The 24,857-nt window shown below is 43.2% G+C and overlaps 5 protein-coding genes and 2 long non-coding RNA genes across 13 annotated transcripts in view; 4 read left to right on the plus strand and 3 right to left on the minus strand.

Annotated features, from left to right (window-relative positions):
- The window catches only part of LOC148389418 (uncharacterized), a 54,982-nt gene extending 54,187 nt beyond the window's left edge, over positions 1 to 795 (minus strand). For all 5 annotated transcript variants that reach the window (XR_015861785.1, XR_015861787.1, XR_015861788.1 and 2 more), the window contains exons 1-2: positions 683 to 795; positions 305 to 356 (exon numbers count right to left, since the gene is read on the minus strand). This is a non-coding gene — a long non-coding RNA (uncharacterized LOC148389418). The remainder of the gene's footprint in view (positions 1 to 304; positions 357 to 682) is intronic.
- A 108-nt stretch (positions 796 to 903) lies between these two features.
- Positions 904 to 8,541, minus strand: tsc1b (TSC complex subunit 1b). 2 transcript variants are annotated; one of them, XM_088392522.1, is made up of 22 exons: positions 8,248 to 8,541; positions 6,802 to 7,021; positions 6,628 to 6,731; positions 6,410 to 6,562; positions 6,205 to 6,349; positions 5,977 to 6,131; positions 5,831 to 5,904; positions 5,588 to 5,766; positions 5,404 to 5,522; positions 5,172 to 5,337; positions 4,986 to 5,107; positions 4,833 to 4,920; positions 4,661 to 4,768; positions 3,921 to 4,554; positions 3,809 to 3,852; positions 3,574 to 3,740; positions 3,301 to 3,483; positions 3,117 to 3,227; positions 2,924 to 3,046; positions 2,645 to 2,847; positions 2,406 to 2,567; positions 904 to 2,322 (listed from the first exon to the last, which is right to left on the minus strand). In XM_088392522.1, exons 2-22 carry the CDS (start codon positions 6,908 to 6,910, stop codon positions 1,701 to 1,703), a joined length of 3,771 nt encoding a protein of 1,256 aa, XP_088248648.1. In that variant the 5' UTR covers positions 6,911 to 7,021; positions 8,248 to 8,541; the 3' UTR covers positions 904 to 1,700. The 2 variants fall into 2 exon arrangements, with proteins under 2 accessions (XP_088248648.1, XP_088248647.1); XM_088392521.1 differs by having other exon boundaries at positions 904 to 2,325.
- A 907-nt stretch (positions 8,542 to 9,448) lies between these two features.
- gfi1b (growth factor independent 1B transcription repressor) lies at positions 9,449 to 12,565 on the plus strand. Its single transcript, XM_088391036.1, has 7 exons — positions 9,449 to 9,656; positions 9,906 to 9,988; positions 10,249 to 10,404; positions 10,471 to 10,691; positions 10,832 to 10,969; positions 11,157 to 11,322; positions 11,603 to 12,565. Exons 2-7 carry the CDS (start codon positions 9,913 to 9,915, stop codon positions 11,779 to 11,781), a joined length of 936 nt encoding a protein of 311 aa, XP_088247162.1. The 5' UTR covers positions 9,449 to 9,656; positions 9,906 to 9,912; the 3' UTR covers positions 11,782 to 12,565.
- Positions 11,035 to 24,833, minus strand: LOC148389423 (uncharacterized). 2 transcript variants are annotated; one of them, XR_015861524.1, is made up of 7 exons: positions 24,815 to 24,833; positions 24,270 to 24,320; positions 21,927 to 22,117; positions 19,829 to 19,965; positions 19,601 to 19,742; positions 16,916 to 16,990; positions 11,035 to 11,263 (listed from the first exon to the last, which is right to left on the minus strand). It is a non-coding gene; the product is annotated as an uncharacterized LOC148389423 (long non-coding RNA). The 2 variants fall into 2 exon arrangements; XR_015861523.1 differs by having other exon boundaries at positions 24,270 to 24,505; positions 24,815 to 24,829.
- On the plus strand, positions 15,520 to 19,092 carry gtf3c5 (general transcription factor IIIC, polypeptide 5). The gene is made up of 11 exons (XM_088391035.1): positions 15,520 to 15,838; positions 16,042 to 16,240; positions 16,323 to 16,521; positions 16,614 to 16,803; positions 17,371 to 17,475; positions 17,726 to 17,840; positions 18,113 to 18,193; positions 18,270 to 18,358; positions 18,490 to 18,572; positions 18,637 to 18,776; positions 18,846 to 19,092. Exons 1-11 carry the CDS (start codon positions 15,635 to 15,637, stop codon positions 19,016 to 19,018), a joined length of 1,578 nt encoding a protein of 525 aa, XP_088247161.1. The 5' UTR covers positions 15,520 to 15,634; the 3' UTR covers positions 19,019 to 19,092.
- On the plus strand, positions 19,592 to 22,755 carry LOC148389425 (bile salt-activated lipase-like). Its single transcript, XM_088391034.1, has 11 exons — positions 19,592 to 19,744; positions 19,860 to 20,007; positions 20,517 to 20,636; positions 20,768 to 20,965; positions 21,046 to 21,176; positions 21,241 to 21,348; positions 21,430 to 21,544; positions 21,643 to 21,829; positions 21,896 to 22,093; positions 22,178 to 22,387; positions 22,479 to 22,755. Exons 1-11 carry the CDS (start codon positions 19,679 to 19,681, stop codon positions 22,657 to 22,659), a joined length of 1,662 nt encoding a protein of 553 aa, XP_088247160.1. The 5' UTR covers positions 19,592 to 19,678; the 3' UTR covers positions 22,660 to 22,755.
- Positions 23,130 to 23,814, plus strand: LOC148389426 (histone H2B 1/2). Its single transcript, XM_088391037.1, has one exon. It carries the CDS (start codon positions 23,230 to 23,232, stop codon positions 23,602 to 23,604), a length of 375 nt encoding a protein of 124 aa, XP_088247163.1. The 5' UTR covers positions 23,130 to 23,229; the 3' UTR covers positions 23,605 to 23,814.
- Positions 24,834 to 24,857: the final 24 nt, after the last annotated feature.

The following is a 24,857-nucleotide window of genomic DNA, read 5'->3' on the forward strand; positions in this document are numbered from 1 at the left end:
AAAAAAATAATGATGATAATGAAGGAAATGGGGAAAGTGAGAGGAGGGAAAACACACAAACGCATATACTAGATAATATTTTAAGATGGAATGTTTTAATTCGAATATAGCTGCTTTTTTATCTTTCTTTTCTGACCTATTACTGGTGGGTTTTTTTGCACATGAAGGGGTCAGAGGTACAATTACGGCCTATTAATAAAATTAATCATGTTGAATATTCGTTTTAGTATCAATGCAAATTTATATAATTATCAATAATTATGAGATCAACATCATCATACATATAATACTTAAACGGTCTAACCTGTTGAGCCGGTCAATCCTGTCCATGGTTATTGAAGCTACAGTGCCCTCTGCTGGACATAAAGAAAAACAACAAGCGTTAACATGGGAAGAGGACAGTGAAATAAAAATGCCACTTGAAATTTCCTCTCGAAAAACAAATGGTCTGGTGTCTTCCAAATAAATGATTTTTGACATTTTAGAGAATCTGCATTGTATATAATCCTTCCCCATTGTAAACACAGAGGTACGTCAAGTAGTGTAAACGAACGTACTGTCACGGTTGAATCCTTGTCAGAAATGTAAACAAAACCTAGTAAAGCCGGTTAAATATTGTCTTATTTACCAGTCGGGTGACCTATAAACCAGTATTTGCGAGTTTTGGGGCTTCAAATCTCACCTCTGGCCTTCGTGAGGAGTTTGTTTGTTCTCCTCAAACACTTCCAAAACTTGCCCCAAATGTCATTATGACAAATTGTGGCTACCTGCCAGTGCTAGTGCCCTGTGATTGGCTGGACGTTTGGTCTCCAGCCAATGTATGGATGTCTTACTCAAATATTTTTTAATTTGTTTATGTCAGAAGAGTGTAGCAGGTGCATCTAATGGACAAAACACTCAGTATTGTAGTGCAAAACATTGAAGACGACCTTTATTGTTCACAGTTAAACACAAGCCACTGCTTTAGGAACTTCCTGTTTTTTGCCATGTCACCCATTGGAGAGTCCTGCTTTCTTCAGTTTGTGCAGATTGTACCTTCTGTTTTAGGCTGCTGTATAGACTACGGTTGGCAATTAAAGTGGATTGTTGAACATGCTAATGATAGCGCGGCAGAAGAACGTGACAGCAGATCCTGGTGGACAACAGGATTCAGAAAGAAGACAAAAAGTTATTTGTGCAGCGGTTTGGTGCCAAAGTGAGAGGGGAGGAACAGAATGCGCATTTTGTCACACTAAATATGAAGAATATGATGGAGCAATGCTAAGCTTACCAAGCTCTTTATTGTGTCATCTCTAATCAAATTTGTGTGATCATCCGTGATGAATGGATAAATAAAAGAGTAAAAACAGGTCCCAATGTGCTGCTGTTTGTTTAAAAAAAGGCATAAATAGTCATTCGTTTCATACACTTTGCAAATTTTCGGCTCACATTTTGCTCATGTTTTCTCAAAGCATCATCGTCACGACCGAGTTCACGTTCGGAATCTCTGGTGCCGATATATAGTTTTGTCCACTAGTCTTGTGGATGAATTGATTTAAGAAAACAAGAAACAAAAAAGTACGGGGGGTATCCTGTTGTCCACTCAGAGGAATGGAGCAAATAATACTGACTTTCAAAGAGTTGCTGACGAATTACTTTGACCCATTTGTAAATCCTTTAAAACTTTAGCTTTGGACTTGCCGGCGGCTATGTCGCGTTTCCTAACTGTGCTCATGATGCGTTTCATTGTAGTCCATGATCTTAAGCTGTTGCTGCCGGGGCCGCCCGGTCCCCAGGGAGCCCCGCCCTATCTTCCTGCGGGGGCTTTCATGACCGGGGACCTGCTGTTTGGACTCCGAGGAAGTCTTGGCAGGTCGAGCGAGAGGAGCGGCCGGGCTCGGGGTCGCAGTCGGGGCGGGCGCGAGGCTGAGGCGGGCGCCGGGACCCGGCGGCTCTGCGCACGGCTCAGCCTTCGACGGCTGCTCGTCCTCTTCCTCCTCCTCGCCGCATTGACTCTCGCTTTTGTTACGAAAGAGCTCGCGCGACCTTATGCCGATGTAGCTCTTGTCACTGGGGTAGGAGCCCACGGTGAGGGGGGCGTCGGACGGCGTCAGCATTGCCAGCGGGTTGGTGCGGGGGCAAGACAGGGGGCGGTCCGCCATTAGAGACGGGCCGCACTCCTTGCTGCCGTTGACCGAGTTGGCGGTGCTCTTGGAAGATTTGCTCGCCTTGAGATGCCCTGCTAATAAAGTGCTGCCGTTGCCGCAGTGGGAGTCTCGTGGTGGTCGACCGTCCATCTCCTCATTGGTGCAAGTTTTACTTGGTCCATCGGGCACCAGGATGCTGCTGAGGAGGAAGAGGGATTTTAAATCATCTAAATAATTTATATTAAAATGAATTATACATATATAGCCACACTGACAAACCTGGAATCGGCAGGCGCGTGTCTGTCAGCTTTCAGTCCCGGCGGCAAGCTAGCTGGAACTTCCATCTCGACTTTACTGTACAGTTGCAGGATTTCAGTCTGCAGCAGTTGGGCGATTCTCTTCTGAGCCTGGTACCTGCTGTCGGAGGCCTGCAGCTCTGCCCTGGTGTGGAAGAAAAAAAATCACAAGATGTGAAATAAAAGAAAGTAGAAGTACAAGTTCCCCCTTTGCAAACTCACTTTGCTTGACATTTGACATCCTCAAGAAACTTCTTCTGTTCAGCAATGAGGTGTTCCTTCTTGGAGAGTAGCGTCTCCAGCTCAGCGGCTCTCTGATGCGCTGCCTCCAGTTTCTGGCCCTGGACCAGCAGGTTCTGTCTCAGGGTCTCCACCTCCTTCCTGTAGGACACTTGCAGCATCTGGGCCTCGTGGCTGCTGGGTCGCTGCACATGGTAGGAATTAGCGATCGATGCCATGTGAGTATTTTTTATCGTTTCTGAAGCCATCTTGGCACCATACCTTGGTATTATCGGCGCCTGCAAACTTCAGTTCCTGCATGGACAGTTTGTGTGCCTCCCCAAGGAGCAGCAGCTGTTTGTTCAGGAAGCTCATTTGCTGCTGGGTGCCCTCACTGTTGCGTAACTGAAGGATGCATGACCCCCAAAAAAACATTAAATTGAAATTGCCATTTCTCAAAGCCTACAATGTTTACCTTGATGGTCATCTGTTTGAGCAGGTGCCCAGTGTGACAGACTTTGTTATTCGCTCCCTGAAGCTCCGCCTCTAACTCGCCCATCCTTTTCTGACACTCTTGTAACTTGCTCTGCAAACATAAAAAAAAATAATTCTAAAGATCATCAGACCAAAATCTGAATCACAACAACGTCATGATGTACCTGCAGCTCCTGGTTCTTGGTGTAGTAGTCATCCCGCCCTTGCTGCAGCTGTCGGATCTGACTGTGCAAACGGGTCACCACCGTCTCCCGGTCGTCCCACAACTGCCTGTAGCGCTGCTGCTCCACCTGGAGACTCTCCCTCAGGGACGTGATGTCCACGCTCTGCAGGTTCAGCTGGTCCTTCTGCAGAGATCCGCGCAAACTTAGCTAAATACTAAAAGGGCACGTTTCATTTATTTTCCAAACCGGACGATGTGACAGGTGAGCACCCACCATGGCATTATTCTGCTCTTCCAGCGCGGTGGCGTTGATGATGCGTCGCAGGAGGCGCCTGTTGCGGACGGCGTGCTGTTCTCGCTTGTAGCGCTCGTAAAGCAGCTGGTTGTGCAGCAGGAGCAGCTGGCTCCGCAGCGTGTGGAGCTCGTCAGATGGAGCCGACCCTGAGGGGAGCGCCGGAAACTCATTTTGTCATTCATTGTTCAAGTGAGTGAGTGCGAGAGTGATTTACCTCCAAAGTGCGTCCAGTCAGCTGACTTACTTGGCAAAGGTAAGCTGGAGGAGAAAGCAAAGTTTGTCTCTTCATCTCTATACAAATCCTTCAAACAAAAACAAAGTCTGACCTCTTGAGGACTTTATTGTGGGCGTCGCTCCCCTGCTGAACAAGGCGATCCAGCACCTCCAGTGGTGAAGCGGTCATAAGCCCCTCCTCCTCGCCGTCCTCCAGCCCCTCTTCCCGTCTCGAGAGCCTCTCCAGCGCCGCTTTGTGGACGGCCTCCGATGTCTTCTGATGGATGTAAAGCGAGGCCGCCCTGGGTAGAGCTAGGTCAAAGAACACCTCGTACGGCACCGGCGCCGGGGTCTTTCCGCAGGGGCTTGGCGAGAACATGGCGAACTTTCCCGCTTCCTCTTCTGGGGCCGAGGGGCTTCGGTGGAGGTGGTGATCGATAGGGGTGAAACCTGACAGGAAGGGCCAGGACTGATTGAGGCCGCCGGCTGAACTCCGGCTGTCTCCCCCTCCCTGTTCGCTTCCAACGTCACTGGCGCTCGTGTTATTCTCGGCTTTGTCCGGCGTAGACACCGCGTGGCGTAGGTCCAGGATGGCCCCGCCCACTTGGCTGTTGGTGACGATCTTGTCTTGCGTCTGACAGCCGGTCAGAGTCTCGGTGGTGCGGTAGAAAGGGGAGTCAAATCCCCTCAAGCCTGAAAGCTCCTGCTTGTCCTCTGTGATCTTGAGCAGCTCCTCAGTGATTGCCGCTACGAAAGAGGAAAAAGTAGGATTAGGCGCCAAACATCTGCTGCGACACATTCGGGGTTTGTGATCCTCCAAAAAAACAAAAAGCACAAATAATTGCGCTCTCACCCTCCTCTCTTTCTTTTTCCGTTCTCAGCTGAAGCTCCAACTCTTGTTTCTTCATGAAAACCGACAACTCGGTCAACGTCATGGACACGCTCGCGGCGTCTGCGGCATCTAATCGAATGCATCGATCATTAATCAACTTGGCAGCGTGCGAGTTTGCTACACGGGAACACACCTCTGTTGGTCGCGCCGCTTTTCTCAGAGTCTTTCACGGGTTCCTGTCTCACCAGTATTGGTTTCCCACCGTCGCCATGTCTGCGTTCCTGAAAAGTCGTACGTGTTGTTTTTGAATACCATATGGTCAAGTCTATTTATGTTAATGGCTTACTTTTCTGGGTGGACTGGAGTGGACCGTGTTGGCCGGTAGGGAGATGATGGGAAAGTCATCCGACAGGGTGGGGGGCGGTGATGAAGTGGCTGGAGTACTGGAGGCAGATGTTCCTTTCCCTCCTGAGCGCAAAAAAAAAATAATCAGGAAAATTGTTTTCTTTCAAATCAAACTGGGAGAAGTCACCGGAAGTGCAGTGGAAGCGGCTGGGAAGGTGTGAGGCACTGTGGGAGAGCTCCAAGTTGGGCGACATGCCCCTGGATGAAGGGGGCGTGGCCATTCCACACAAAGAGGAGGGGCTCCACAGTGGGTCCTTCCCGCCATTGGAGGTGTTAGCTTCACAGGTGGAGTTCTGATGGGAAAAAAAAATGTGGGAACAGCCCCAAGGTTGGCATCCCTAAAAAAATAAAGTTCTTACCTGCCGTTTGGTGGTCTGTGGGCTACGGTTGTTGGACTGTGTCCCTGAGAGGGGGGGCAAAGACAGGGGCGGAGGCAGCGGCTGCCGCGGAGTGGAGAACGGAGTGGATGAAGAGCTTCCTGTTGTCGACAAGACAAAGCGTTCACAAACTCTTTCAAATTTGTGATCAGAACTTTGAACAAACCATAGCTGCTGTAGAGGTCCGTGTAAGGGCTGGAAGTGCAGTCTTGTGGTCGCAGATGGACTTGAGGGTAGAAGTTCTCAGGCATGGTGGCGTATCCTTCCTCACAGGAGGCCTCCTTCGGGTCCAGAGACACTTTGGCACATTCAATGACGATATCGTGGATTTCATACTTTTTCCACCTGAAGCAAAAATAAAAAAATCAGGATTCCGCAGCAAAGAGAGGGACATGCCTGGGAAACCTACCTGGTGGGGTCAAGCTCATGATCCTTGGTTCCTGTCACCAGCTCAGGGTGGATTCGGACGTGTTCAAGCATTGGCTGAGTGAAAAGCAATTTTGATTAACATCCAAAAAAAACACATTTTGAAATAAATGTGTGGTTGTGGCTCACCTTGACCACTTCTTCAAATGTTTCCATGTTTTCCTTCATGCTATAGTGCGAGCGCAGGTAGGACACAAAGTTGCAAGGGTACATGCCGTACAGACGATGGAAGAGCGAATAAACGCTGGCGTGGAGGTGGATCAAGTAAACCTCTGAAATGTGGCCTGAATGAAAAAAATAATAATTAAGAGCAACATGGCAAGCAGAACCCATCCAGATTGCAATCGGATCTCTCACCGGGATTTTTGAGGTTCCAGGATGCCAAGCGGCCAAAAATATCAAAGTACTCCCACAGGTGTTGTTTTCCCGCTTGAGGAATCATGGGAAGAAGCGTGATCAGCACCAGCACACCAGTTATCAGCACCACCACATCCGTATCAGTCTGCCAAAGGGAATCAGATTTTTAAAATCTGCTCTGACTTCCACGCTGAGAAAAGTCTACCTTTAGGCATTTGAGCAGCGAGAGCAGAAGAGGGTATCGGGCAATCTTGTGGATCCAGGACGGCTGCTTGCGGATGACGTGGCCGAGCATGGTGAGGGTGGGCAGCCGACACGCCTGTTTGGTCATGCACTCGTTCATCTTGTCCAGAAGGTGCTGCGAGGGCCAAGTAGGAAGCGGTCAAATGAAGTTGCACGAGTGAATATTCAACGTTTTGTCACCTTGTCGTGTGGCTCTCGGACTGCGCAGAGGATATGCATGGCCTCTGAGGAGTTTGTTTCTAAAAAGTAGTCCACCAGCCCGTTAAGCAGCACAGACCCTCGTTCTGCAAATGGAAGACACATTTTCACACACATACAAGCAGATCGATTTAAAAAATAAATAACCCATGATACCGGTGCTGAGTTGCTCATTAATAAGGCCTCTGATCTCTTCTAGCTGGTGGAGGTCGGAGGTCTCCAAGAGCGGGAGGAGGTCCCCCGTGCTCGGCTGCTCCCTCGCCATGGTGGCAGTGTTCTTGGTGGAAGCAGAGTCCTTCTAACGTCCTTCCTCTTCCTTCCTTCCTGCCTGGAGGACTCTCTTGGGGCCACCCACCAATTCAGTCTCCAGGCACCTCTGGATCATGAAGGCAAATTAGTCAAAAGAGGATTCGGGTTATAGACAAGCAGGCGTGCTTACTACAAGCAAGCAAGTGTAGAAAGGAAGGAAATGACTGTCATGGTCACTTTGAGGTGTGTAAGCAAGCAACCAGCAGAAACGGGTCAGTAAAACCAACAACAGACGCCCTCGCTGTGATCTCGGACAGCCTGGGAATGCTCGGGAATACACAAAAGGTCCTTTATGCGCCACCGGCGCTTCCAGATTACATTGCGAGCTGTAAGCAACAACCTCCCGAACAAACATCTCATAAGGAGCACTGCTTTTTTAACTTTTAATCAAATATGTATATTCAAATGTAGCTTGCTACAAGACAGTGCAGTTATGTGGTATCTCTGTTTGAACACAAGAGGGCACTGTGTAAAAGGGGTACAAACAATAGGTAGCAGACAAGGGCAAAATAAATTAAGACGAGCTGACAACAGGAGAGTTTTATGTCATTGTATCACCTCAAGATGATTTAGTCGTTGACAAGAGTGAGCACCGGTTTATTTTCAAAATACTGTGATAATCCGAATATATTTCACCATTTATGAGCACTCATACAGTTTCATCTCTCATTTGGATTGAGGAACACCTGTCACGAGGACACCTAAAATATCCCAGCAATGACGCAAGGCAAAAAATGCAACATCGGAATGAGGTGAAGCAAACAACAAGAGATTTAAAATTATTGACGTTCATCTAGAGAGCAATGCAAAAGGCTCGTCTGCATGTTTTTCTTATGTCCCAAATCGTGTACGCGTGTGTGCACTGACCACTGTCTGCTCCTGCTGCTGCTGCTCCTGCTGCTGCTTGGCGTAAACAACTCGCAGAGAACAATGGCCAGGGTTGGGTTTACTTCATCCGATTATCCAAATATGTAGCTACCGTTACACCGCAAAGCGGTCACCGCCTCAAACCCAACACCGCACGGGGGGAAAGTTCCACGATATGCTTGAATGAGCAACCTCTGGAGAAAATCCATCATCGCGGCTCTTTACAAAAACAAGTCGGTCTCACCGCCAAGCGCTAACGTTAGCTGGCAGCAGCGTCCCGGACTCGTTCGGAATTTAATGTTGCCTGTCAGACATAGTAAATGATTGGAAAGCGAGCCGTGCAATCACCCGTTCATAACGCAATGTGAATGCGTTGAGATTCTTTATGTTAAATGAGTCTGGATGAGAATAATCGATGCTGTTTACCTGTTAGAGTAGCTTCACTCCACAGGGCGCCGCCATCTTGAACACTTCACAGCCCATCCCACAACAATCGGCTTCCGCTGAAAGGCTGTACGCAAACTAATCCCACAAGTTAGCGCCCTGAAATCTCCTCCGCTAAAACTGCCTAACTCATTCTCTGTGAATCACTATGAATTAAATAGCTGACTGTGGTAAACAATAGTCTAGGTGATTTTAATCTGGGCTCTATAAGAATGTTCACTATTTTGCTAGCGCGTGATTGTTTGTCCCATCGGCTCGTTTGGCGGATGTCTGAAGTTTGTGTGATGCGGTTTCGCGTGACCCACATGTTGACCGCGCACGCGCAGACGCTTCATTGATGACGTCATTCGGTGAAGAATTCGCCTTAACAAATTTACATCAAATAAATTAATCATGTGAATATTTTCAATTTATATGCAGTGGTGGGAAGTAACAAAGCACAAACACGGTACTCTGTGACTTTAGACTATATTTTCAGTCATGTACTGTTGAAGGCACAATACCAACTTTGTCCACAGGATGTCGCGCTTACACTTGTTTTAAACCTCAATCTGAAATATTGCCGTTTATTCCTTCACGTTTTCAAAATATATACTATTAAAATTGATATTGCATATGACAAGCTAGTACTCGTGACCATACATTCTTCTTATCATAATAATTATTATTATTTTTGCTATATTTATGCCACTATAATTCAAACCATGGGTTAGGAATTGCGCTCTTGTGAGGAAATCTGTCACCATTGATTATGATATTGTAGTCTCCAGTAAATAGAATTAAAAGTCAATATATTCTCCCAGACTGGTTTGGTGTGTGTATCTTTGGAGGTGCTATAGGTCTCATGTGACCCTGTTGCCATTTAAACCGCACGGAGATTTGAGTATCACATTGTCCAACACAAAAATATATTTTTTTAAAAACGGTTTTAGAAAAAAACTTCTGTCTGTAGCTACTTGTGACTGTATTTCAGAGTTGAAATAAGCAATTCAACCCCTTTCCAAAAAACAAAAAATGCCTGAAACGCATCTGCAAGCAATGGCGCATCTCTTTTAAAGTTTGCAAAATTTGTATATTTTTTGCAGTTTTTTTTTTCTTCATATTTTCCCCCTGCAGCTGTGTATTGAATGTAACTGTACAAGCCGGAGAGGCTCCGTGTATCTTGTACGCAAATTGCCTTTTGCAGGTTGGCTCTACCATTGGCTGAAACCACAGTCAGATTCTCCGGCGAAATTATCTGATTGGAAATCAGGGAGGGGAGAAAAAGAAAGAGCAACAAGTGCGATGCTTTTACGCTGGTTTGCTTTGGGGACTTGAAGGAAAGGATTTTAATTTGGGTGAGACACACTAAGAGCTGAACGAAGTCAACAATTTAATTGGATCTGGTTAAGGTGAGTTTCTACTTTAATTTAAGGATTTACTTTTTTCACTTTTATTTTTAGCTTGAATATCATATAAAATTTGACAATATTGTATGATCTATTATGCTTACCTTTACAGAGATTTGGGTGTCCCAATTAAAATCTTAATGTATTTTTCCCTTTTGACAAAACACAAGCTTTGTTTAACGTAAATTGAAATTAATATTTACTGAAGACACTTTTTTAAATAGCTGACGTACGTGTTATTTGTGCTTACAGAGTCGAGATGCCTCGATCTTTCCTGGTGAAAAACAAACGGAGCTCGTCATTTAATGTGCATAGATTATATGAAAATGAGACAGGTAACTTTGAAATATGAATTATAAAAAAATGTCAACATTAATTGCAATAACTTAGAAACTATTAGAAGTATATCTTTTCATCATTATTCACAACAGCCCAGTGAACTCATTTTGAACAAATTTATCTCAAATTAAAATAAATGAAAGTGAAGATTTAATTATGAGTTTGGTTTTATTTATAGGCTCTGAGTTTTTATTTAATGGACCAAAAAGATCTTACAAGCTCAAATCAATCAAACTGCATGGTTTTGGATTTACAGAGATCTCACCTCAGAGGCCTCAATCTGAGGGCCTGCATTTCCAAACAGACCTCAGACCAGTAGGAAAAGCAGAGGAAGAACTTCAGAGTCCTGCACCTGTGCATGCAGAGCCCACCAGACCTCCTGTGGCTCCCACAAAATCATATTACGCAACAGGTGAGCAGCATATTTTCCTACAAGCGTCAGTAAACTTCCAGAACTGATGCCATCTTTGCTCATCAGACCCTCAGAAGGGAGAATTCCCTTCTTACTACAAGCCGGCCTATTGGGGGGAGCGGGTTCCTTCTCCGTATCGGTTGGGTTTCAGCCCAACGGTGCTGCAGCACACCGCCAGTTTATACAACACGCACATCAGCCGCAGCCCGCAGAACCAGCAGCCGCTCGACTGCAGTACCCACTATTCGCCAAGCTCCGACACCTACCACTGCATCACCTGCGATAAGGTACGTCGAGGTTGAAACCCATCCAACATGGAGGACGGTGAAATGACGTAATGAACACTCGGTAGATCATTTGAAAGTGAAAACGGGTTATGCCAGTAAGTTCAGGATCACTATTTGCAATTTTGTTGTCTGTGCTTCAGGTGTTCTCAACACCTCACGGCCTGGAGGTTCACGTCAGGAGGTCCCACAGCGGAACGAGACCTTTTGGCTGCAGCATCTGCAGAAAAACCTTTGGCCACGCAGTCAGCCTCGAGCAACACATGAATGTTCACTCCCAGGTATGATTTCTGAAATAGCGTAGATGATTCAAGATGGTCGCTATGATAGAAGGCAAAATATGCTATTTTGTGTTTTTCAATAAATGTTTAATAAAATAATGTTTCAATAAAATAATAATCTCAAAAATCTGAAATTGACTGAAGTTCTTCTTGCACTGACCACGTGACACATTCCGTGTATGTCCAGGAAAAAAGTTTTGAGTGCAAGATGTGCGGCAAGTCCTTCAAGCGCTCCTCCACGCTGTCCACGCACCTTCTCATCCACTCGGACACCCGGCCGTACCCGTGTCAGTTCTGCGGGAAGAGGTTTCATCAGAAGTCCGACATGAAGAAACATACATATATTCACACCGGTATGACTTTGCTGCCATTTTTAAAAATGAATCATATGGTCTGATTGAAAAGTCATGTTTCCAAGAGCTATAAGCAAAACCTAACCCAACCATGTGGAACAGATAGAAATGTAAACATTATGCTACGCTCAGTTGCTCCCACCTAAGGGGTAGTGACAAAACCTGATTTTCCAGAAGCAGAGTGATTTGTATTAAGTAGACAGCTGCTCCTTTAAACAAATAATTGGAAAATAATCCTGGATTTTTTTTTTTTTTTTTTACACATTGTGTGTGTTCTCAGGTGAGAAACCCCACAAGTGCCAAGTGTGCGGTAAAGCGTTCAGCCAAAGTTCCAACCTGATCACCCACAGTCGGAAACACACCGGCTTCAAACCGTTTGGATGTGCCGTTTGCTCCAAAGGCTTCCAACGCAAAGTGGACCTTCGCCGGCACCAGGAGAGCCAACACAGCATTAAGTGACACATGCGGGATTGTCCAGGGGCGGCGCTAAGATTTGAACTTTACAAGTGCTCAACCCCCCCGTAATAAGAATGTGTTGTTGTTGACAGTATGTCATTACATTTGTGTTGAAGTATTTGAAAAGAATTCAAAATAAATAATAAGGGTAGGTTTCAATCTAGTTTACCTGTTTAGGGCTGGACCCTTTAGTCGATGAAACCTGAGGTAGACTTGTCCCTTTACAATGTTAGCGTGACTTTGAACCAGGTAACAGCGGGTCTAAATTGTGGCGCAATGGGATTTTTGTCAATTTGATCAAAGGGGCATAATGGGAACTCGCAAAGACAAAATGTTTTATTTTGCAAGAAAATATTCTTGTATTTTGTCCCACAAAAACCCTTGAGGCCCTCATAGACGAACCGGATAACCTCGATTGAGCTAACACGTAAGAGATTTTCTGCTTAGCGACCTATGAGTTCTAATTTAAACTGCGTATGGATGTAACGTGAGAATTGTAAATGGTCTTTGTGAGGTATTCCACTATGTGTGTGAAAATAAAGAATGAGCTGAAGCTGTGGTTGCTCTATCCTGTTCCCTCCAGGGCAAAATACATGTTAACTGTTAGCCTAGTAAAATGATGTGATAAACTCTGTCAACATAAATTTTCCAGCTCGTTCTGGTTTGCTTCCAAGTGTTTTCAGCTCACTGGAAGAGGTCACGCACACACACGCACTCTTCCAGTAAAATGTAAAATAGTTATTAAATTGTTCTCACTGAATAAATTATCAAAAGTTACGAAATGTAATCCTTTTATTTGCGAGAAGAGCGTAATATTAGGAATAGTAAAAAACACAACCACTAGAATAAAAAAAATCAGCTCTGTAATTTTTTGTCAAATTAGATTTTTTTTTTCATAAACTGCCTCCTATCTTACTGAAAATTTAAATCAAATGAGGCCAAAATCAAAAGAGATTCGATTCAGTCCTCTTAATTTGACAACTAGAACTGTAATCACAGCTGGAAATCAGAATTACACAAACTATCAAGTGAGGCGTTATCAAACTTTAGCCACACACACTGTCCACTGTTGCCGCCTGGTCTTCAGAGTGCATCGAGTTGACTGGGATACAGGGATTAACTAATAGGCTGTTAAAAAAAAAAAAAAAAAAAGGGGTTGATGACTTAGTCAACCGTCACCACACCCAGTCAGCACATTGGATTTACTTTAACAAACAGTCTGGAAGGAAAACTCACCGCCTTCGTCAAACACCAAACCAGTTAGCGCTTTAAGATGCTTCGGGCAAATCTGATCATCAGCGACTTTTGTTTAATCTAAGAAACAGGATGAAGCATCGCTGGGAGATATACGTGACGCCGACTTGTATTTTCATATTTCAGGATGCATCAAATTCAAATCCAGCATTGCTGCTGTCTCATGATCAGAAAAAACATTTGCGCAGCTCACTGAATTTGATTTCAAATGCCGGTTTAAGGCCCAAACGGGAAATAAAAGATGGCAGTGTAACGTAAATATTTTAAATCAGTGTCTGCGTGGGCAAGAGAAGCAGATGTGGAGGCTTACGGTCGGGCAAACAAATCTGAGGTCTTTATGCAAAACGTGTGGAGATCGTAAAGGAAACAAGGCCCCCTGTGTCTGCATGTGTAACAGTTACACGGCTGCCGGGGACATCCTGCTCGTAGTCAGACCTTAGCTAATCAAAATACGACACTAACAGAAAAGAGGAGGAGGATTGTGGGTGGGGCGTGCAAACAGGACACAGGTTGTGAATGGGGGGGGGTCACACGTAGCCTCAGGAAAAACGGGAGAAAAAGGTGTTAAGACTGCACCAGTGTAAAAATGCTGAATAAGCAGAAAAATAAACTGTTCAATTTGACCTCTGTTCAGGTAGAAGTACATTTGCATGTTGCTCCAGGTGTTGTAAAAGTTGCAAATGTTTAGGACTTCATTTGCTTCCTAACTGTGCAGCTCAAAGGTCCCTGCAGGAAATTTAAAAAAAAATCTTTGGTACATTTAAAGCTGTTTTGTGATTTTAGAAAAAAAAAAAGTGGGACGATTGTAAAGACACAAAAATACGATTTTTTTGATGCCAACTATAACACCTGAATCCAATTTGAACATTGTCCCTCCAATCTCCTTGGATAAACACAAGACACCCACATCAGCCCCGGAGACGGAGCATACATGCAAATTTGTCTTGCAAATGTTCCCCATGCAAATCAGCGGCGCCTGGTTTGTGCAACCATGTGCCCGAGGGCTGGCAAATTCGCGGAACTCAGAGCGGGAAATCAGACAGGAAAAATTATCAACCCATAACTGCTAAAAAAAAAAAAAAATTCAATGTTACACTTTTGTTTGCATTCCTCTGACAAATTGAAACTGTCAGCAGATTTCCTCCACATGACGGAAGTTGCCGTATGATCACGTCTGCTGTAATGTGCAGATGTGATACTATTTGATTGCCGCTGTCACTGTGTTGTGGCTCGGCACGTCCGCAGATAAGTGCGGCAATGACATGGCTCAAGGACACTCCGGCAGTGAGTGATGGCAGGGGAAGATCAGTTTCCTGTTTAGTCACCACAAAAATGGGCAACATGACCATCGCTGTTGAAATATATACATAAATATAACCCATCTAAATTTCTTCGCGGGACCCCAACGTACCAAATATGGGCGGAGTGACCCTATTTTACCTTCTCAACTGTCAAACAGCCAGCTGCAGGTTAAAGCTAAAACAAGCCATAGGGGAGTGTGCCACTTGAGAAGCAAGCAAGAGCATCCAAAAAAAAAAAAACATGAAATCTGAGTGCAACAGGCTCTTCCAGTGAAAGCCAGGCAGCAAAGGGTGTCTGATAATGCTATCATGGCCTCCGCACACTTCAACGGTCAGAGCAGGCCAGCTAAGAGGCAGGGAGGAGCGGACAAGGCTTTGCGAGAGATAGCACCCAAAGACGTAGGAGTGTCAAACATTTAAACTCAAACAAGTCGATCATCACGTCAACATGTCACCATAGCACGCAACTGATTGTCAGTCAGTGTTTGGGACCCTCTGGACCAATCCTCGCCCATCTGCCAATGGAGCCATGAACTGCAATGTCACATTAGCAGATTTTACAAAATGCATTAAGTGTCATTACAGTTTTTGTTTGTATCCATTAGAAAAAAAAGTAACATGATTTCCAAGGCAACTAAAGGTTATTTATTTTCTTCCTGCAAAGCCCACATTTATTTATCCAAGCCAGTCCCGTCTGCATTTGTAATGTGAATGGAAACTTGATGAGGAAAAAAAAAAGAGTCATTTCTTAACTGTTTAATACTATACAATGAAAATAAGCATAAATTATTCCGTTTAACTCAACTATTGCAGCGTCATACAATTTTCTTTTTTGAATTTACATTGCCATCGTGCGGCCATATGACGCAATGACGCCTCTTTCTGTTCGATACAGTTGATTAAAAAATATATAAAATACAGTCAAATTTAATCAACTGCGTGTTTATAGATATAAATTGGATACGTTTTATACACGAAAATAAGTTATATTTGTATTGTTAATTCAGCTTTTTATATCTCGGGGAAATTAAAAAAACGACATATATAGATACAAAAGAGTATTATATCAAATCAACGAATTAATGACGCCAAACATAAAAAAATAAAATTAAAATGTTCATTTGGTTAATCAAAACGTAAACATTGGGCCTGGAACTATATTTGATGATTAGTGTTTCTAGCCGGAATTATTTTGCTGCTTCCCGACACGCAGTCGCAGTTGCCTGGAGATTAGTACATAAACGCATATTAAACTTATCCGGCAATATTTAGATCGTATTAAATATAGTGAATTGTTAACAATGGCGGATTCTAGAGATATAAATTCGGGGTTCACGCTGAAAGAACTTTCGTTTTCCGATTCGAATAATGGGGACATAGTGCCCGGCAGCTCGTCAACGTTGGAGTTGCGCGATAACAAGCTGGTATGCGTGGAGTATCCAGGCTTAGTTTCCAACGTGGACAAGATGCTAGAGACGCTTGGCGGTCAAAGAAATATTTCGGAAGTAAGTAAAGTAGAATTAAGAAAAGAAAAGAGCAAAACATCAGATCGGGCATGTGGAGAGGTTTGTGATGCAAGCAGAAAGATGCGCCACCTTTTTTTGTGCCCCCATTTATCATGATCTGAACTTGAGCATCTAAGACAAATTAATTTAAACTATATGATCACTTCAAATTAGGTATTTCGAATTTTTGTTTTTTTTCCTAGACCTTCAGCCAACCGAATCTGCGACTAGAGCTGCGCTACCGACCCCAGGACCCTTTCTGTCATTCTCTATGCGGTAACCGCTTCTCATCCAGCAATCTTCTCCTCCGTGTACGAAGGAGAGTCCGAAAAAGAGATTCCAAAGTTGCTGAGATCAACATGGAGATACTTGGAGTCATCGGGACAACGTACAAATTTCAAGGTGATTAAACTCAATGCCAGTCTAAATCTCAATGTATATGTTTCTATTTTGCTTTTAAGAAGTGACCTTTTGTGTCTTGCAGGGATGGCAGATTATCAGTGCCTTGCTGTGCATTCCCAAAATGGAGAACACACATCTTTGTACAACAAAATCATCCTTCGGAAAACCGAGAAGGAAGAGTTTTTTAAGCAGCCCATGCCGCTCTTCCTTCCCCCGACCATCTTCTCGCGTCTCGACACACCAGTTGATTATTTCTACAGAGCTGATGTTTTTAACAAGCAGTGAGTCCCTCGTGTGGTCAACTTTTTATTATAGTGATTCTAACTTGAAAAAAATAAATCTTGATTGTACTTTTCCTCGGTTGTTGGAACAGGAAAGCTGATAATCTCCAGGGCAAGACAAATTTCATTGGATTGAACAGACCCCGTCGGCCCCATAATGCCATTTTCCTCACTTTCGCCGATCCCGAGGTTCCCACCGAAACTCAGGAGACGGCTCGGATAAAATGGAAAACCATGGCCACGACTGAGTATGACCTCCAATGTGAGGAAAAACTAGTGGCGGTATGTTTGTCTGATCACTTTTCATAGTCTTAATTCACTTCCGACATTCTAATAATCAATCATGATGATTTCGACTGCTACCAGTTCCAATCTCATCGATTGGACTTCTTACCTCCCATGTCCGGACTTGAATCAGAAAAACTGCTGCCAAATTAACTTTTTGCCAGGATCATGAAGTGTAGTTTGTCTAGTGGAGACAAGAAAAAAGAGAATCAAGTTTTTAAATCAAGTTTTCAACCAGTAGAAACTAAATGTTGGATAATATTCTTGTCAATTACAGTAAAAGCATCGAGATGATCATCCTCAAGGAGGATTTTAAAGGTTTTATCTAAGTCTAATATTTGGAAAACATTTTTAAAAAATGAATAAAAGTCAAATTGTTTTGTCAAAATGGAACTTAAGTATCGAAAATGAATTTTCTGTTTGGGTGTGTGGGATCTCACACTGCGCCACCATCAGTGACCTTGCTTTAGCGATATTATATCATGCATGGCAAGCAGACATATATTTTTTTCCATAATTCTGCTGGGCTGTTGTCTTATCTCAAAGCCTAAATTTTGTTTTTAGATGTTTGAGAGCCGACCCATCTGGTCCCGAAATGCCGTCAAGGCCAACCTTAACATCCACCCGGAAAAACTCAAAAGACTCCTGCCGGTCGTGGCGTATTACATGGTGAGTTGACACTGTGTGCCTGATAAAGAATAAACATCATTTCGTACATTTTTTTTTTACCCCCACTCACCCCAAGGTAGACAAACGGGTGAAAGACAAACAACAATTATGTAATTATTTTTTTTATTCTGCATTCTTGCGGATGCGGTCGAAAAACTCAAATCAAAGCATTTTCCTATCTTCTGTTATTTATCTGTTAAATAAAAAAGAAAGAAAGAAAATAAAAACTATCGTCGCATTTCTTATCAAGGTGACCGGACCATGGAGAACCCTGTGGGTGAGATTTGGCTACGACCCTCGAAAGACAGTCGAGTCCAAAATTTACCAGATGCTCAACTACAGGATGCGCTGTAGCACCAAAAACGGTAATTAAAAAGATGATCAATGGTGGAATGTTGTTATTGGTGTCCTACAAAGGTTAAACTTATGAATTGTTTTTTCTGTAATGTTCAAATGTTGAATACAATGTTGTTTTTATGTACCGTATTATACTGCCTCCTGGTGGCCAAGGTTGGCACATTTAATTCATTGCATTTAATGTCTGTTTTTTTTGTGCTATTTTCTTTATTAAATCAACAAGGGACAAGAAATTTACCAAAAAATGACTTTTGGGTTTCTGTCTGTCTTGCATTTTTAGTTTATGTCGTATCTGAGCTACTGGTGAAGCCCAAGAGGAGTTCCCTGAACTACACGCTACCGATAGCGTTCAACAAGACCGGTCAGTGGATGCACTTATTCCAGTCATAATTTTCCATTATGGTATTGTTGCTTAATTTTTTTTTTTTAATGCCCAGGTCCAACTCCAGCCAGTGTGTCAGAACTTCGAAATCAGGAGGGTTCGGGCACTAGCAAAGATCCAGTGCCAATCTCTTATCAATTAGAGGTCAGTTGACATCATCACTATGGGTTGCAATTGAAATTGATTTAACTTTATTTGGACAATATTTAGCATCTAACCAATAAATTTTAAATACTATCGTCGATACTAATTTGTGCATTGTTTGATGTCTCCAGGACTCTGCCTATATTTTCAGAGAGGGCATGCTACCACCTAACCGGCAGATGTTTTACCAGCTGTGTGACTTGCATGTGCCAAGGTACACAGCTTTTTTTTTTTTTTTAATTCATAGTGGACTCCTGATTTTTGCCGTGTGTGTCCAGCATCCAGGAAATCATCACGCAGAATAACAACCCACAAGTGTGCGATGAGCGTGACGGCTGGTGTCCCATGGGAACAACAGATAAGCTGCGGGACATCATCTCGTCTCTGGTTAAGAAGGTTGTGCGAGAACACAAATCGCGTAAGGAAATGAGACTTTTTTTCATTGTGTTTTTTTAGCCATGTTATTAAAAATATATTTCTCCATCAGCATTGGAAAAGAACACCTTGCAACCGAAACAGACGGCACAGAGTTCAAAAGTCGACAGCGAGGATGATGAAGATGATGATTATGAACATGAGGAAGGCGAAGGGGATGAAGTGTATCAGCCATCAGAGGGAAGTGAAAATGAGATGGAGACTGAAATATTGGATTATATGTGACAAAAGACAATATTATGACAATTATCTCTGTGTTTATTTTACTTCTACACAAATAAAACTTGTAGTTTGTATCACTTTTTGTGTCCCTCTTTCTGGATAGTTTTGATCATTTATGAATGCTTGATTCACATTAAAAAAAAAGTCTAGTCCCAAGGCCACATTAAAATAAATAAATTATTCAAATTTTTTATACCGATCTGTGAATAAAAGAAAAAAAATTACACGACTGAATAAAAACTTCAACTTGATATTTTGTTATGCAGCCTTTTGAAGCAAAGAATATACACAAAAATAAAGTCATCATTAAAATTTGCTTCTCACCAGTGTTTATTTTTTTAAGATTAAGTTACACTTATACAGTTAATTGCCATTTTCTTGACCTAAACCTCATTTTTTGGTTTCAGGCTAAAATAAATTTAATCTGCCCCCCCAAAAAAATATGTCGGTGTGAAGATATGCTGTTCATTTCTGATAAAACTATGAGTGTGATGATTAACTTTGCAGTGTGACTTGGAGTTCAAAACACAGCTGTGTCAACTTCCCTCGCCACACATCATTACAAATTCAGAAAAAATAACTCACATTTTCATAGGTGGCTCCGGGGGTGTGTCCGCTTTATAAAAGTCCAGCCACCAAGTCATCGAAGAACTCATTCTGGTCATGATGGAGAAGCTGGCCATCTTGCTCACCGTTGCCGTCACTCTGGAGACGGTGTCTGCCGTCTCTGTAAGTCATTTCAAATATGTCCAATTTCATTCAGACAGAATATCAAGAAAACTGTTTAAAAATGTTGATGAACTTCCACAATACCAAAATGTCTGCTGGTCATTTGTATCTTCAGCTGGGGGTGGTCTACACGGAGGGCGGCATGGTGGAAGGCGAGAACATCCGTCTTGGCTTCCGACACCACATGGACATCTTCAAAGGGGTTCCGTTTGCTGATATTCCTGGAAGGTTTGAGAAACCGCAGCGTCACCCTGGTTGGGACGGTGAGTTGCGTAAAAATAATCTTATCTATCCAGATAAACCTATGTGGGTCGCTTGGCCACTACACTTTTGGCTTGACAAAACAAAAACAAAATCTGTTACTGTTTTCAAGTAACACTATAGAAAACTACAGAGTCCTCACTTTGTGACATCATAATGTGAGGAGCCACCTGCAGAAACACAATTTCTCAGTTGATACATCAAATAAATGATCAAAAATGTTTCCACTACCTTCTACAATGTGCTCACGTACTGCTCATCTCTGTTTGGTGCATTATTTTTTTCCCCCCATGTAGTTTTAAGATGTCCTACTTTGAGAGAGGTCACTGAACGCACCATCAGTCAATTACGGGGTTTTAGTGACCCGGACGTCTTATTTCCGGTTTAGAAAAATAGCCAACAAAATAAAATCTCTAAATTAGATCGCCATTGTGCTGATTGTGATACATGCCATTTGTCGCAGAAAGTTACAAAATACCATGATATTTAATCATTTAATGTCTTTGACCAGGTGTTCTGAAGGCCACCGAATACAGGAAGCGGTGCCTTCAGTTGAACGTTCTCATGAGTGACACGAGAGGAAGTGAAGACTGTCTCTACCTGAACATTTGGGTTCCTCATGGCCGAACAGGTAAATAATAAGTGCATCTTATGCTGAGCAAGGAGTGGCAAATTCATTTTATGGGCCGCCTAAAGCCTAATTAATCTTGAAGATCACTTTTGACACCATCTGTCATACTTCCTATGATCTTCATTTGCTAGTGTCGACCAATCTACCGGTCATGGTCTGGATCTATGGAGGCGGCTTCCTGGCTGGAGGCTCGATGGGTGCTAACTTCCTGAATAATTATCTCTACGATGGGCAGGAGATCGCAGATAGAGGAAATGTCATAGTCGTCACTCTCGGATACCGTGTGGGAACTCTGGGCTTCCTCAGCACTGGAGATTCGAGTTTACCAGGTACCAGTTAGTGTTGATTGCGTCCGAGACGCTAGAGTTTAAAAGAATAATAATAAATATACAAGAATGATGTTCGACAGGAAACTACGGTCTGTGGGATCAGCAGGCTGCCATTGCCTGGGTCCACAGAAACATCCGTTCGTTCGGAGGAGACCCAGACAACATCACCCTCTTTGGGGAGTCTGCAGGTGGCGCTAGCGTGAGCTTCCAGGTGGGATGCTCACTTGTCTTTCTACATCCTCACCAAGCAGCCATCTTACATTTGTCATTTACAGACCCTCACACCTCACAACAAAGGTATCATCAAGAGAGCCATCTCCCAGAGCGGGGTTGCTCTTTGCCCGTGGGGTATCATCAGGAACCCCCGCAAGATCGCAGAGGAGGTACACAAACATTGCTGGACACGCCTTCCTGCCATTCATTACGCTTGACAGATGACCAATTATTTCCTCCGCTCTTCTCAGATTGCTCTGAAGGTCAACTGTCCCACAGATGACAAAATGGCCGCCTGTTTGAAGATGACCGATCCAGTGCTCCTCACAAAAGCAGGCGCACTCAAGTTGTCCAGCTCACCAGATGGTAAACAACTTTTTCTCTTTCTGCTCGTTTACTCTCAGTGTGTCACTTGAGGAGTGGATAAACTAGCAAGAAGAAAAAATATTTTCTTCCTCTTTCAGCCCCCCTGGTAAACAACTTGGTCCTGTCCGCTGTCATCGATGGAGATTTCCTGCCCGACGAGCCTTCCAAGTTGTTCCACAATGCCGCCGAGATCGACTACATTGCTGGAGTCAACGACATGGATGGACATTTCTTCACGGCAATAGACATCCCTTCCATCAACTCCCACCTCGTAGACACGTCCATGTAAGTATTTGCTATTTCTCAGCGGGAGTTCAGACGTTGGAAAATGTGACATTTTGTTTTCGACAGTGATGACATGAAGACGCTGCTGGCTACTTACACTCAAAACAAAGTCGGGCTGGATGAAGCTTACTCCCTGTACACGTCAACATGGGCCAGCAATCCCTCCAAGGAGGACGTCAAGAGGACAATCGTGGATATCGGAACAGATTACATCTTCCTGGTTTCTACGCAGGCCGCTCTTTACCTTCACGCCGCCAATGCCACGTGAGGAATCATTACTGCGAGAATCTGCAAAGAACAAATTGAAATGCATTTAGAATATAACTTTTTTTTCTTGTCTGATTAAAGATCCGGCAGGACCTATTCGTATCTCTTCTCCGAGCCCAACCGCATGGCCGGCATCGGTAGGCCGTATCCCAGCTGGATGGGCGCCGACCACGCCGATGACCTCCAGTACGTTTTTGGGAAACCTCTGAGCACGCCGCTGGGCTACTGGCCTCGCCATCGTGACGTCGCTCGCTACATGATTGCCTATTGGACCAATTTTGCCAAAACTGGGTAAGCTATATTCCTTTAGATTGGAAAGCTGATCAAAATGTAATTGATCTCCCATATTGATTTGCTTGTGCTGTTTTTATCATGTCGATAGAGATCCCAACAAAGGAGACTTGAGCGTACCTGCCACCTGGCCTAAATTTACCAATGGACACCAATATCTGGAGATCAATCATAATATGGATAAGAACTACATCAGACAGAAGATGAGGATGCGTTATGTACATTTTTGGACGAGCGTCTTGCCCAACCTCCAAATAAACATCCCGGAATAAAGACCAACACATTTCATAATATTCATTATATTGTTTCAATTGAAATTGTATATAGGAGACATCACTGTGAACAATAAACGTTTTTACAATCTTTCACTTTGTAAGGAGCTTTGTTTGAACCTAAAATATCAATACAAACAATCAGGTAAACCTCATTGATGCGGAGAACAATTAGGAAACGCAATTAAGATGAAAATATGGATCTAGAAAACATTTGAGAAACAAGTGAATATTTCTAATAAGATACCATCACGTATAATATCTATAATTTTTTAATAACCACCCGTGAAATATCTTATTTCTTAAAAAAAATAGAACAAAGACTTAGCTTGATAATTCATACGGTAGGGTCAGCGAGTTCGTCCACAAACCGCGTCAACTCTCCTCTTTCACGTCCGCAGGGATCTCAACCAAAGAGAGCGCAACAAAGCGAGCCTAGCCACGGCTATGGACGCTGTCAGCCAATACGCGAAAGGCGACATCACACTCTTATTTGCATTACGCGCCTATAAATATACCAACAGCACCGCTGACCAACCTGCAAATCCCTTTTCTTATATCTTGACCACCATGCCCGAGCCTGCAAAAGCCGCCCCCAAAAAGGGCTCTAAGAAAGCCGTCACCAAATCTGCTAGCAAGGCTGGTAAAAAAAGGAAGAGGACCAGGAAGGAAAGCTACGCTATCTACGTTTACAAGGTGCTGAAACAAGTGCATCCCGATACCGGAATCTCCTCCAAGGCTATGAGCATCATGAATTCGTTCGTGAACGACATCTTCGAGCGCATCGCTTCTGAGGCTTCTCGTCTGGCGCACTACAACAAGCGCTCCACCATTACATCCAGAGAGATTCAAACCGCCGTGCGGCTCTTGTTGCCAGGCGAGCTGGCTAAGCACGCCGTGTCCGAGGGCACCAAGGCTGTCACCAAATATACCAGCTCCAAATAGACTGATCCGGTTTCGCCAAGACCCAAAGGCTCTTTTAAGAGCCACACACTATTTCGCAAGAGTTGGTTCATTTCTGTCATACTGTTTACAAATGTTTATATTTTTATTCGTGTATGATGGTTTTTATTTATCTGATACCAAGTAAATAAGACCAACATCACCGACAACGATTTTATATATAATAAAGATGGATAATGGGTTGACTCATGATCGAATTGCCAATTCTCATTTTTTATAACCTTCTAGTGTCATAGGTGGTATTTGAATTATAAAATTGTTAAAATCTACGGTGTAATTACGATGTTTATAGGTAAGTTTAAAATCTAGTTTTCCCCAATTGGTCAATGTAATGATAACAGGTTTTGTTCAGATAGTACGATACAAAATTGCAATAAAAAGCGTCCCTTAAATAAACGCCCCTGCATTTTCTTTTTACGTACAAAAAAAAACGTTCAACATTATCACTCAACAAAAATCAAACAGATAAGCAACAAATTGTTTTGCAAGTGCAACGTGTGCTCAGGAAATCGAATGCAAAAACATTTTTCTCGAAAGAAAATACCAAAAATACAAATTAAGATAACAATGCCCAAAGCCTTTAAAGTCACAAAAAGTAGCCACCTTGTGCAGACTTATGTTCGCATGTTGTGTGTGTGTGCTGGTACCTGGTAGTTGGACAGCTCCGAGTCTGCTGTTTTTGCCTGCTTGTTTGCTTGCTGCAAATTAGTGACAAGAGAGATGATAACTCAAACATGTATCAAAGGGGCAACTAGGGAATCCTAGATCCGGATGGCTTCTGCACGTGCTGTTAATGTGAATCAGGTGTGTTGGAGTTTGGAGAGACGTCAAACAGGAAGTCAACAGTCCATTTTCATCCAAAAAAATCGACGGTGCTTTTTTTCTAAAGATAACAGATATATGCATACACACAAATAAACAAATATACAAGCTAAGTAGTCGGTCTTAATGCTATTTATTATTTGCGACAATTAATATGGCGGAGTACATTATTTTATTACATTGTAGAAACTAAGAGCAAATTAGTCTCTTTTATTCCACATTATTTAGATAATGTAGTCATCAAATAAACATGACTATGTGAATTTTAATTTTATTAAGAAACAAAACACACGCAATAAGCAGTCGATTTGTTTTTTTCAACACGACAGGAGCGTAATAATGACATCTAGTGTATTCTTTATGACGTTACCTTTGGAAAGGGAGGGGGGCTTCTGGTTCTGCTCAAGGGAGGG

The sequence above is a fragment of the Syngnathus floridae genome, chromosome 12 (genome assembly GCF_059516105.1).
Source record: "Syngnathus floridae isolate MCC-2025c chromosome 12, RoL_Sflo_1.0, whole genome shotgun sequence".
Classification (NCBI taxonomy): domain Eukaryota; kingdom Metazoa; phylum Chordata; class Actinopteri; order Syngnathiformes; family Syngnathidae; genus Syngnathus; species Syngnathus floridae.

Excerpts from the sequence above, each read along its gene's own strand:
- tsc1b (XM_088392521.1), bottom strand. The coding sequence starts at position 6,910 with ATGGCGAGGGAGCAGCCGAGCACGGGGGACCTCCTCCCGCTCTTGGAG. Across the intron at positions 5,338-5,403 it reads CACAGACCACCAAACGGCAG|AACTCCACCTGTGAAGCTAA; the intron begins GTAAGAACTTTA and ends TTTTCCCATCAG. Across the intron at positions 4,921-4,985 it reads ACTCCAGTCCACCCAGAAAA|GAACGCAGACATGGCGACGG; the intron begins GTAAGCCATTAA and ends ACGACTTTTCAG.
- gfi1b (XM_088391036.1), top strand. The coding sequence starts at position 9,913 with ATGCCTCGATCTTTCCTGGTGAAAAACAAACGGAGCTCGTCATTTAAT. Across the intron at positions 9,989-10,248 it reads ATTATATGAAAATGAGACAG|AGATCTCACCTCAGAGGCCT; the intron begins GTAACTTTGAAA and ends TTGGATTTACAG. Across the intron at positions 10,405-10,470 it reads AAAATCATATTACGCAACAG|ACCCTCAGAAGGGAGAATTC; the intron begins GTGAGCAGCATA and ends TTTGCTCATCAG.
- gtf3c5 (XM_088391035.1), top strand. The coding sequence starts at position 15,635 with ATGGCGGATTCTAGAGATATAAATTCGGGGTTCACGCTGAAAGAACTT. Across the intron at positions 16,522-16,613 it reads GCTGATGTTTTTAACAAGCA|GAAAGCTGATAATCTCCAGG; the intron begins GTGAGTCCCTCG and ends TTGTTGGAACAG. Across the intron at positions 18,359-18,489 it reads CAATCTCTTATCAATTAGAG|GACTCTGCCTATATTTTCAG; the intron begins GTCAGTTGACAT and ends TGATGTCTCCAG.
- LOC148389425 (XM_088391034.1), top strand. The coding sequence starts at position 19,679 with ATGATGGAGAAGCTGGCCATCTTGCTCACCGTTGCCGTCACTCTGGAG. Across the intron at positions 20,966-21,045 it reads TGGAGATTCGAGTTTACCAG|GAAACTACGGTCTGTGGGAT; the intron begins GTACCAGTTAGT and ends GATGTTCGACAG. Across the intron at positions 21,830-21,895 it reads CACCTCGTAGACACGTCCAT|TGATGACATGAAGACGCTGC; the intron begins GTAAGTATTTGC and ends TGTTTTCGACAG.
- LOC148389426 (XM_088391037.1), top strand. The coding sequence starts at position 23,230 with ATGCCCGAGCCTGCAAAAGCCGCCCCCAAAAAGGGCTCTAAGAAAGCC.